The sequence below is a fragment of the Podarcis tiliguerta genome, assembly GCF_965153285.1.
Source record: "Podarcis tiliguerta genome assembly, chromosome: 6".
Taxonomy (NCBI): Eukaryota; Metazoa; Chordata; class Lepidosauria; order Squamata; family Lacertidae; genus Podarcis; species Podarcis tiliguerta.
The window spans coordinates 1,531,171-1,543,729 of NC_139539.1; the positions used below are offsets into that span (position 1 = coordinate 1,531,171).

At 47.8% G+C, this 12,559-nt stretch overlaps 1 protein-coding gene across 1 annotated transcript; it reads left to right on the forward strand.

The window, feature by feature from the left end:
* Positions 1-920: 920 nt before the first annotated feature.
* Positions 921-9,009, forward strand: LOC310680647 (actinia tenebrosa protease inhibitors-like). The gene is made up of 8 exons (XM_083447591.1): positions 921-1,026; positions 2,491-2,658; positions 3,848-4,000; positions 4,535-4,690; positions 6,697-6,834; positions 6,954-7,136; positions 8,533-8,709; positions 8,874-9,009. Exons 1-8 carry the CDS (start codon positions 939-941, stop codon positions 8,897-8,899), a joined length of 1,089 nt encoding a protein of 362 aa, XP_083303717.1. The 5' UTR covers positions 921-938; the 3' UTR covers positions 8,900-9,009.
* Positions 9,010-12,559: the final 3,550 nt, after the last annotated feature.

Genomic DNA, 12,559 nt, shown 5'->3' on the forward strand with positions numbered 1-12,559 from the left:
TGGGGGATGGGTTGGTGGTTGGGTCTGGTTTGTTGTTAATGCATTTAGTGTGTAAGGAGTTTTTGTTTTTGTAATTTAAACCTTGTTTAAGTACTTTTTGAGTCCCTTTTTAATGCATGGTCTCCCCAGCAAGCTCTCTGCAGCACTACCATACTGCAAAAAGCCAACTCTATGTACCAGACACCAGATAAAGAAAGAAAGAAAGAAAGGTGTGGATCTCTCTAGTGACAGAGGTCACAGAACTTTGCCCTCTGAGGGGGTCTTTTCTGGCTTGCTCCAGCTAAAATGAGCTTGAGACATCCTCATCATAGAAAGTGCAGGGCCCTTTGAGACAAACAAATGAGACTCTCCCAGTATGTGGTCAAGGACGTGAGGTCCAGGAAATTCTTGAGAATTATTGAGCACATTGGTTGATTCTCCTTCATTGGAGGTTTTTAAGCAGATGTTGGATGCCCATCTGTCATGGATGCTTTGGCTGAGATTCCTGCATTGCAAGGGGTTGGACTAGATGACCCTCTGTGTCCCTTCCAACCCTATGATCTCTCAGCCAATCTCACTTTAGAGATGCCCCAGAACTGGATTTCCACTACGCAGCCACCCCCAGGCTTCGTGGAGAAAGAAGTCATTCCACAGAGCCTTTTGCCAGTTCCTGGCTCTGCCCCTGCCTGGGAACTGAGGAGACCATAAATCTGCCAAACACCCTCCTCCATCCCCATCAGACCAAACTTTTCCCTGGGCAGCAGCTGCTGCCAAATCCCTGCCCTGTCCCTTTCCCTCTCTGGAACATTTCAGCCTCTCTCCCGATCCCCTCCCTGAAGCTCCATTGTTCAGGGCTGGGCTGGGCTTCTTGCATGAAGCCACCTGCCATCCTGGTGAGGTCAGAGTATAATAAGGTGCTTCTGCCTGAGCCGTGGAGAGAACTCACTCCTGGGTCCACCATGCACCATCCTTCCAGCCTCTTCCTCCTGGCGGGGACCCTTCTGCTCTTGCACCAGCTCCCTCTTGCACCTGCCAAGCTCATTGTGGGTGAGTGGCACCTCCCCTTTCCCTTCAGCGCTCTCTTCTCTTTAAACCAGCCCTTCCAAGTGTCCCCCAATGCTCAGGGGTGATCCTGTTTACCTGCCTTGTCTCTCCTCTTTATTAGCCTGGCCTTTTCTCCCAACGCGTTTTTGATTTTATCAACCAACTATGTTAATAAGTCCATTTTTATCCTTTGTTGCAGGGCCTCTAAAAGGCATGGGGCTCATAGGTCAGTGCCTACTCTGCCTATTTGGTCATCTGGCACAGCTTTCCTTTAATTGTGGCCACCAGCCTTCCTTCCCCTTTTGCAGCAGGGGAAAAAAGAATATGCTAGCTATGCTAGTCTGCATCAACAGAGGTCTGGTGTCCAGATGAAGAGAAGGAAAAGTACCACCCTTTTCTGCTTTGGTTGGACCCTCACCTACAGCACTGTGTCCAGTTCTGGGTGCCACAATTTAAGAAGGAAGTGGACAAGCTGGAACATGTGCAACTGAGATGATAAAGGGTCCTCAAACCAAGCCTTATGAGGAACAGTTGAGGGAGCTGGGTATGATTAGCCTGGAGAAGAGGAGACTGACAGGTGATCCCAGAGCAACCTTCAAATATCTGAAGGGATGCCAGATGGATGGTGGAGGGGTAGGATCCGAACCAATGGTGACAAGAAAGGAGATTCCTAAACATTAAGAACTTTCTGAGAGTAAGAGATGTTTGACAGTGGGACGGACAAGGTGGTGGGCTTCAACTTTTGCCTGGTCAAAAATGAACCACACAAATAACTCTGGGTGTTCATTGGCCTTATGAGCACAGGAAGCTGCTCTGCCTCTCAGTCCATGGAATCATAGAATTGTAGAGTTGGAAGGGATCTCAAGGGACCTCTAGTCCACCCCCTGCAATGCAGGAATCTCAGCTAAAACATCCATGACAGTTGGCCATCCAACCTCTGCTTAAAAACCTTCTCCCAAGGGAGACCATACCACTGTCAAACAGCTCTTACCCTCAGCAAGTTCTTCCTTCATCGGAATCTCCTTTCTACGCCACCCTGAGTGACCAGTGCCTTTCTAGGGTGTCAGGCAGCTAATTATCCAATATTTCATTGAGACATATTGTTGCACTGTGAAATATCCAGAGGTCTCTGGCGACAGCAAACCAACTGCATTTCTGGTGGCATTTGAGTCCGTTGAAGTGGCCAAGTGAAAGGAGATGCCAGATCTGCTCCTGCAACTCCAAACCCTGATGGAGAAAGGGGGGCTTCAGCAGGCGACTCCAGGCTGCGCAACTCTTCCTTGTCTTCTGAATCCATTGATTCAGGTCCTCTCCTCTGCAGCAGCAGAAAGCAAGCTGTGCTTGTGGGGCTACCTTCAGAGGACTTTGCAAGTCTATTGCTAGTGTTGCTCCTCCAACATCAGAAGTTCTGGGCTCTAAACTCTGTATATTGTTTTCGATTCTGTTGCATCTCTTCTTGTCCCGCAGATATCTGCAGACTTCCTCCTCAGAGAGGCAACTGTCTGGCCCTGTTCATTCGCTGGTACTACAACCCGAGGGTCGGGAGGTGCCTGGTTTTTGTTTATGGGGGCTGCTTAGGGAATGCCAACAACTTCCACAGTCGCAGCGCCTGTGAACGCCGGTGCATGCGCCCAGGTAAGACCCCGAGACAAACTCTCAGGTGGAGGCGGAGGGAGGAGCCAAAGATTTTCAGCCAAACTCATTGGAATAAGTGGAGCTGTGAGAATAAGAGGGTTGGACTAAGAAGAGAGGTCCTCTTGCAGATCAGGAATGGGTAAAGAAAGAGGAAGCAGAGAGCAGGAATATTTGGAGGGATGTAGAAAGTGGGGTCCCCAAGGATTGGCGTTGGGACCTGAACTTGTTGACGTGTTCATAAATGGCCTAGAGTTAGGGGGGAGCAGTGAGTTTGCTGACGGTACTTTCAGAGTTAAGAGTTGTGAAGAGCTCCAGAAGGACCTCTACAAACTGAGTGAATGGGAGGTAAAATGGCAAATGCAATTCAGTGTAAACAAAAGTCAAGTGATTCACATTTAAGACCACCCCAAAATTTCAGTTGCACATAGATGTTCATGGAGTCTGGACAGGTGGTGACTGACCAGGAGTAAGACCTAGAGGACTTAGCAAATAATTCAGTTAAGGTCTTGACTCATTGGGCAGCAACTACAAAATGGCAGATTCCATCCTAGGGATCACTAGGAAATGAATTGGAAATAACATTTTAAATATCATGATGCTGTTCATCGTGGCTCCCGTCCAACGACAGAGGTGGAAGTAAAGGAAGTAAGCTTTTAGCACAGCAGTCCAACAATGCAAACTCAGCAGCTAGGAAAGAGCAGAGGAAATGCAACAATAAACCCAACAGGTTTCTCCTCCTCCCCACCAATGTTTAAGCAGAGGTGGGGAAGGCTCAGCTACTCATGAGAAATCCCTGTCCCCGTGAGCCTTCCTGACCTGGAGGCAAGCTCTTTCCCAAGGTGGAGGGGGGAGTCTCCTTCCTATTCTCTATGTATCATCTCTCCTTGAGAGGAAGCCCTTCTTACATTTTGGAAATTAAAGACTCAGGAACGCCAGGAAGGTCAACAGGAAGGTCTCTCAGTGCTGGCTGCAAAAGTCTCTGGCCCAGAGAGAGAGACAATGGCCACACACTGCATGGGGTGGAAAGAACATGAAGGCAGGGAAAGTCACTGAAGCCAACAAGTGCTCTGAGACGTTTTGGGCTACTTATCATAAATCAGCCCACATAGTTTGCTTGTTAGGAAGGGCTTGTAGTTTCCCAGGGGGTCATACCAGCGAAGGAGTCAGCCTGCCCCATGTTCTCTTCCAGCAACAACTCTTCCAGTCAAGCCTGGCACGTGTCCTGCTCGGGTTGAAGGTGAGGTGATGTGTGGCCAGTTCTGCTCCACGGATGCCAGCTGCCCAGGGAACGAGCGCTGCTGCCGGACCATCTGTGGGCAACAGTGCCGACTCCCTTCCGAAGGTAAGGGCAGAGGGAGGTTGCCGTTCTGGTTTCAGGGACCCTTGGACAGGAGATGCCAGGAGAGAAGACCAGCACCCAACTCATTTCTGCCCCAAAGGTGCCCTTGGCAACCCATCTCCATGGACCCCTTGTGCCAGGGATGGGGAAAGTGTGGTCTTTGGGATGTTGCTGGACTCTAGCTCCCGGCATCCTCTGCAGCCAGCATGGCCAATGGTCAGGGATACGGGAAGTGGAGTCTAACAACATCTGGAGGGTTAGAGTTGTCCTCCACGGCTGGAGGCAGAAATATTTCTGAATCCCAGTTGCTAGAAACCACAAGAGGGGAGGGTGCTCTTGTGCTTGAGCCCTGCTTGCAGGCTGAGATCTTGTTGGCCACTTTGAAAGCAGAATGCTGCTCTGGTCCAGCAGCTTCCTCTTGCATGTTCTTAGTGTCATCATGGCACATCAGTCACATACGATCTGCCCAAAGGTTCTCTGTGGACTTTGCAGAATCTCCTTCTGCCTTCCCAACTGTTGCTCCCTCTTCCTCCCCAGCCATCCCCGGATATTGCCCAAGGACGCAACGCCGGCTGGACCGCCCCTGCTTGACCAGCTGCGCAACTGACTTGGACTGTGGCTTCGGTCTCCACATCCCAAGGAGGAAGTGCTGCAGATATGGATGCCACCAGCTGTGTGTAAAGGCTGAGGAAGGTACGGCTTTTCCAGCAAGGACAAAGAACAGCTGGGCAATGTGTGAGAACCCAATCAGAATGAAAGAAAAAAGTGGTTGGGTGCCACTCCCTGACTCTCCACCCCCAGGGGTGCCAATGGGGATTGGGGGTGGAGGGTATCATTCAGTCTGCATTTAAAGGCAAAACAACCTATTTCACACTTGCTGAACTAGGACACCAACCGAAATGCAGCTCTCTGTTAAAGTTCACAATTGTCTGGATTTTGTGATGCAACAGAAAATTCCTTACTGAAAGGAGAAGGGTGCAAAACAGTACAATGGTACCTCTAGTTGTGGATGCGATCCATTCTGGGGTGCTGTTTGCACCCAGAAAAGTCCACAACTAAAGCGGCACTTCTGCGCAAGCGTGGAGTGCGGTAGAGCACTTCTGCACATGTGTGAAGCATGCAGAACGCTTCTGAGCATGCACGAAGTGTACAGAATGCTTCTGCGCATGCGACGTGGCAAAACCCAAAAGTATACACTTCTGGGTTTGCCACATTCACAATCTGAAAATCCACAATGTGAAACAAATGCAACAAGAGGTATGACTGTAGTAGAAATAATGTATAAAACTGCACTGTATTGGGGAAAATTTCTTGCAGACATTGGCAGCATTGCATACTCCAGTTTTCATGAACTGTTGTGCAAAGTGATAGGGAAATGGAGAGAATGTTCAGGGTAAAGGAGAAATAAGTTTGGAAAAGAGAAAGCCCACCCTGACAGATTGCTCCATCCTTCAGTATCAAGATGTGTTATGGTTAAGGGCAGGGAAGAAACGAGATTCAGCTCACACTTAAGACCAAGCCTCTTTCCTTCATGCTTTCCAACACAATATGCAAACTGAAACACAGCCATCCTTCAAAATTCACACAACACCGAATTTTGCAATACAGTTCTCCAACCAAGGAATGTGAACAAAAATGCATATGACAGGGTAAAGTGTGCATTAAAAAGGCATATGTTTGTGTAAACAACATACATAAATGTGTTGTATTAAGGAAAATTTTATTTGCAAAAGTGTGTATATTAAGCATTCCAGGCCTGAGATGTGTGTGAGAGAGGGGGAACTACATTTCAGAACCCTTATTCTTGCAAAAATGCTAGGTCTTGTGTTTGCAGCTCTGAAAGCCCATTGAGATCATCAGGAGGAAGAGAGCCTGTCCTGGCAGCTGGTGGGAGGAAGGAGCAGAGCCTGTTACGGAGAGACTCAGACTCTCCATCGTGCTTCCTCAGCAAAAGTATGGCTGGATATAGAGCCTCCTTGGTCAGGGGCAGTGTGCTTCTGCATACCAGCTGCTGGAAACGGAGGGCTGTTGCCCTCAGGTCCTGCTTGTGGGCTTCTCCAATGAGGCATCTGGTTGGGCACCATGAGAACAGGAAGCTGGACTAGATGGGCTCTTGGCCTGATCCTACCACAGAGCTCCTCCTATGTTCTTGACTAGGCTCATGTCAACACCAACAAAGCATCTCCTCATAGAATCATGCAACTGTAGAGTTGGACAGCCATCCAGTCCACCCCCCTGTGATTCAGGAAGCACAGCTAAGCTACCGTATTTTTCACTCCGTAAGACGCACCTTTTCCCTTCTAAAAAGTAAGGGGCAATGTCTGCGCGTCTTATGGAGTGAATGTGTGGTCGATTGCTGGCTCCCTTTCCGGCCCTTGCCCAGGCCTCCATTGTTGAATGTTCTGCAGACGGAGGCTGTTTGTTTCCCCAGCGACATGTGACTGGCTGATTAGATTATCTGTCTGGAAACTGTCGAAACGGCTCCCTTTCCTTTCCTAAAGAAGCTGCAGAACTGTGAGTTGAACCCCATAAAAACAGGATTTTTTCCCTTTGCAAAGTAAACTCAACGACTTTGAGCTGATCCTCAAAAAAGAGGGCTTTCCCCCTTTCCTCCTCTAAAAGCTAGGCACGTCTTATGTCAGGTGCGTCTTGTGGAGCGAAAAATACAGTAGTTCTATTCTCCAACTCTTTTCTTCCAGAGCACCCTGGCGTGTGTCCCAAAAGGGAACTGGTGTACACCTTTGCGCCCTGCAATGACACCTGTAAAGATGACCGAGACTGCCCCCTCAAACAGAAGTGCTGCTTCACTGGGTGCAGCCTGGGCTGCCTGGACTCAGGTACTTTGCAAAGCCTCTGGCCCCACCCCTTGCCCCACCCCTTTTCCTCTCGGGGTACCTGGGCAGTAGCGCAGAGCTAGTCAGTCCACTCCCCAAACCTTCCCTTCTTCTTCCTACAGTCCGTAAGGACCGGTGCCAGTTGCCTCCTGATGGTGGACCATGCTACGGCTACATGCCCCGATACTACTACAGCCCGTCGCAGAAGAGGTGCCTGCGGTTCATCTACGGCGGCTGCAGGGGCAACAGCAACAGGTTCAAAACCAAGAAGGCATGCGAGAAGGCCTGTGGGGAAATCAGCCCAGGTACAGCGCATGCCTTTAATGCACTGCCAAAGCCTCCTTGAAAGGGAGTCACAGCCCACAGGTCAGAGGGACACAATTGTGTTCAAAGAGGGCAGGTCCACACGATGCATTCAAAGCATCTCTTCAATGCACATTTAAAGCACGTGACTCCCCCCACAGAATCCTGGGAAATGTAGTTTCTTTAGGGGACTGGAAAAGATAGCTCTGTGAAGGAAAGCTGAAGCTCCCAGGATGCTCTGGGGAAAGTCATGAGCTTTCAATGTGCATTGAGTTTGCTTTTAGGAATATTATTTATTTGTTTAGCCAAAGCCAGTGCAAAACAAAATACATAAAACAGAATGAAATACATTAAACAGAACCGTGTAAACACTGCACAGCTAAAATACTTATTAAAATCAGGCGTTCTGTCGGATAAGGGTCTGCTCCCCTGAAGAATTTAGCTTACCATTCCCACAAATTTTTGTCCTTAAAATTGCAGCTCTAAGGGCAAAACGAGCCACTTTTTCAGAGGTATTGGGGCTGTCCTCCAATAAAATCCGATACCCAATCAATGGCTCAACTGGGAGATTTAAATCTTTGAACAAGGTTGCTCTTCAGTCTTCATAGATTGAGCAAACCAGGAAGTTGTAGGGTAAATCTTCAGGCACATGACCAAACTCTCCATTCATAAGGAATCTGGCGATATTGTCCTTCAACTATGGCAGTGTGCGTGGGGCTGGAAGCGTGGGGCTGTAAAGGCTTTCTCCATTTGACAATTTAGCCTGCATGACTTTCTCCCGTCCTTCTGTTCAGGTCCAGTTCCTGTTCTTGCATGCGTACTTACTGCTTATTACTGCTGTTATTTATTAATTATTTATACCGCCCTGTACCCGCAAGTCTCAAATATAAAAACACACAATATAAAAACACAAAATATAAAAACACAAAATAGATAATAAAATTAAAAGCAAGAACAACCCGACTCCCCAACACATTGTAAAAGGTCATTGAATGTCAATCAAGCAAAGGCCTGGTTAAAGAGGAACGTTTTCGCCGGGTGCCTAAAGGTGCATAATGAAGGCGCCAGGCAAACTTCCCTGGGGAGAGCATTCCATAGGCGGGAAGCCACTGCAGAGAAGGCCCCGCTCTCATGTTGCCACCCTATGGACCTCTTGAGAAGGAGGCACACGAAGGAGGGCCTCAGAAGATGATCTCAGGGTCCGGCTAGGTTCATATGGGGCGAGGCAGCCTTTTGCCTCCCATTGATGTATGAGATCTTTCTATATGGTGCTAATGCTCTTGCTCTCTTGTTTTTTTATGGGCAGTGAGGGGTGTATTATGCCAACTTTATATTCTGCATTCATTTGCTATACAATTGTGTGTGTATCCACCACCACTTTTTCTACTTCCACCCCAGAGGTTTGCGAGCTGCCCAGTGAGACTGGTCCGTGTCGGGCTTACTCAGAATTCTTCTACTACAATTCCACTCTTTCCTCCTGCAAGAAGTTTGTTTATGGCGGTTGCAAAGGGAACGACAATCGGTTTTACACGAGACTGGAGTGCAAAATGGTCTGCGGAACTTCAGGTAAACCAGGTGAGAAACAAAGAGGATCTGTCCTTCAGGGATGGGACTGGCTTGGGAAACAGACAGGAGGTGGGGTCCCCATCATCTGCATTGCTGGCCATGGACTCTTGTGTGCCAGTTCAAGGCGAGAGTCTCCTTCCTGCCTTTTAACGGTCTCTCTTTCCTTTCCACAGCAAACTCCACCACAACATCTGATTGAGTCATTCGTTGACATAGTCCCTTGTTTGCACGATTCTCCAGACTGACCCCTCAAAGTCCGAGGAAGAGACACCAACCTGGTACCCTGCCTTGGGGTCATTCCCTCCCTCCCCCCTCTGGTCAACTCTGCTCTCCATAAATAAAGACATGAGATGTTCAGCGGCATCCTCTGAATTTGGTTCTTGAGTTAACATAAAAGTCTGGCTGCTGGATCAGAACAAAGGCTTACATAATGTAAGAGCATAAGGTGAATTGGCTGGATCAGTCCAGCATCCTGTTCACACAGTGGCCAACCAGATGCCCTAATGGGAAACCAGCAAGCAGGATTCAAGCACAGGAGTAATTCTCTTCCCTCCTGTGGTTTACAGCAATTGGGATTCAGAAGCATCCCTGCCTCTGATTATGGAGGCAGAGCATAGCTATTGGGGTAATAATAATAATAATAATAATAATAATAATAATAATAATTTATTTGTACCGTGTCCATCTGGCTGGGTTTCCCCAGCCACTCTGGGCGGCTTTCAACAAAGATTAAAAATACATTAAAATGTCACACATTAAAAACTTCCCTAAACAGGGCTGCCTTCAGATGTCTTCTGAATGTCAGCTAGTTGTTCATCTCTTTGACATCTGATGGGAGGGCTTTCCATAGGGCGGGCGCCACTACCAAGAAGGCACCAGAAGGCCCTCGGCACTGGACCTCAGTGTCCGGGCAGAACGATGGGGGTGGAAACTCTCCTTCGGGTATACTGGACCGAGGCCATTTAGGGCTTTCAAGGTCACTTTGAATTGTGCTCGGAAACGTACTGGGAACCAATGTAGGTCTTTCAAGACTGGTGTTATGTGGTCTTGGCGGCCGCTCCCAGTCACCAGTCTAGCTGCCACACTCGGGTTAGTTGTAGTTTCCAGGTCACCTTCAAAGGTAGCCCCACATAGAGCGCATTTCAGTAGTCCAAGCAGCTATTAGCCATTGATAACCCTCCCCTTCTCCAGGAATTTATCCAACTCTATTTTAATGCCATCCAAGTTGGTCGTCATCGCTGCTTCTTGGGGGAGCAAATTGCAGCTCTGTGCATTGATGCCTCACTAGTTTGCTCTGCATTTCACACCTTCTACATCCCTGCTAAACTAAAAGAGTTTTTCCAAATCGAAATTACAAAATTTGAGGATGTGCCATTTTCGGCAGCTGTCCATTTTAGATTTTAGCATGTTTTCCTGCTAAAAAGATCTCAAGCATCTCTTTCGCCCCCACCTGGTGCTGTCTTGGTGCTTGCAACTACAACTCCCATCAGCCCCCAGTCAGTGCTGTTGGAGGGGAGGAGCTGGTGGAAATTGTAGTCCAAAGAACCAGGGGGGAACTAGGAAGGACCAGCCGGAGACATTTTGGCATCTGAGGCAAACCACAAAACAGCACCCAGCCATATAGGTGGGGTGGTATTTTTATTATTATTACAATTTGATTTTGGTATGAAGGTTTATTGCATGTAGAATCATATTAGGAATAGCGGGGGGGGGCAGTGTTCTTTCAAGGCAGAATTTAGTTAGCTCAGTTAATCTGGTTTATACATCGTTCCACACAACCAAAGGCATTTCCCAAAGCGATTTACGAAAACAATAAAATACAAAATATGATATGCATTAAAACAGGAGTGTTCATTTTTTAAAACAGCAACAACAACCAATAACCAAAACAGGATTAGAATTATCTATTATTTTATTTATTAAATTTGCATATCACTATTCAGTCAAAGGTCACAGGGCGGTTCAAAAAATGCAAAATGAGAACACACAATACACAATAAAACAAAAGCAGACCAATAACCCCCCTCCCACAAGCACATTTAAAAGGCCAGAATGTTAACCAGCCCAAGGCCAGGCTGAAGAAGAACATTTTTGCCTGATGCCTAAAGATATATAATGAAGATGCCAATGAAGATATTTAATGAGCCTCCCTGGGGGGAGCATTGCACAAGTGGGGAGCCACCGGAGAAAAAGCCCGTTCTCGGGTTGCCGCCCTCCGGACATCTTGCAGAGGGGGCACACAAAGAAGGGCCTCCAGAGGCAATCGCAGGGTTAATGTGGGGAGAGGCAGGTCCTTGAGGTCTTGCGGTCCTGAGACATTTAGGCTTTGTAGGTCAAAAGCAGCAAAAGGGGAAAAACCACAGTAGTTGCTACATCAATTCCTTAAAGGTAAAGGAACCCCTTCCCGTACGGGCCAGTCTTGCCAGACTCTAGGGTTGTGCGCCCATCTCACTCTATAGGCCGGGGGCCAGCACTGTCCGCAGACACTTCCAGGTCACGTGGCCAGCGTGACAAGCTGCATCTGGCGAGCCAGCACAGCACACGGAACGCCGTTTACCTTCCCGCTAGTAAGCGGTCCCTATTTATCTACTTGCACCTGGGGGTGCTTTCGAACTGCTAGGTTGGCAGGCGCTGGGACCGAGCAACGGGAGCGCACCCCGTTGTGGGGATTCGAACCGCCGACCTGACGATCAGCAAGTCCTAGGTGCTGAGGCTTTAACCCACAGCGCCACCCGCGTCCCGACATCAATTCCTTACAATTAACCAATTTTAACAAGATATAAATAGTAATTTAAAAATTACATAACATCACTTTCAACTTACTGAAGTTTTCATATTACACTTTTCACACACTTGGAACTGTGTGTGAAAAAACTGTAGAAATAATCATACAATGACTCTAATTGGAAGCCAAATATGTTTGTGTTCTTTTTTCCCTTCCCCTCCCTCCCTCCCCCTTCTTCTTCCTCTTCTTTTTTCTTTCTTGCTCTTTTTGATATGTTATACCCCGCCCTCCCCAGCCAAGACCGGGCTCAGGGCGGCTAACACCAGGCATAAAACAATTGATTAAGATACAACTTAAAAATTAGATTAAAAGACAACATTAAAATGCAGCCTCATTTCAGTAGAAACTCAAGTCAAAAACTTTTGGGGGGATGAAAACGTCAAATCTTCACCAAGGCCAATTATCCAGACTGGTCCTACGTGGGCCAGAAAAAAGCCAGGGAAGTCCCCAAATAGGAGTTCCATCACAGGAGGAGAAAGTAAAAAGGAAAGAGGGAGGGAGGGGATCAAGTTGATTCCAAGCCAAAGGCCAGGCAGAACAACTCTGTCTTGCAGGCGCTGCGGAAAGAAATCAGATCCTGAGTCCGGTTCTTGGAGCCTGTCCAAAGCCCGCCTATTCCTGCTGCCCCCCGCCCCCCACATAAGAAAAGCAAGCACCTCACCCCCCCCCTCACCCGCGTAACAGGGCAGTGTAAAGGGGTCCTTGGGCCTGGTATGAATTGGGAGGGAAGAGGCAAGTGCTCTTTATTTCCAAGGTGGCGCCTAATGTAAGGCATCTGATCAAGGCCTGTATTTTAAAATGAGCTTAAAAATATATTTGCAAATGTTTGTATGTTTCATGCCAGGCAGAAACCAACTGGCTAAGTACTCTGGCAGTGTTTATCTTCCTGCTCTCCTGGACAAGGGCCCCCCTGATTTATAGCAGTAACAGGAGACACGTTACTCAAAGTTGTAAAAGGGAATTACAGACTGGGAGCAAAGGTTATACTGACCCTACATATTACAGAATACAATCAAGCTGCAAAAACACTAATTAAGAGTTGGTAAATAGTTTAACAGAAAATAATACCATGTG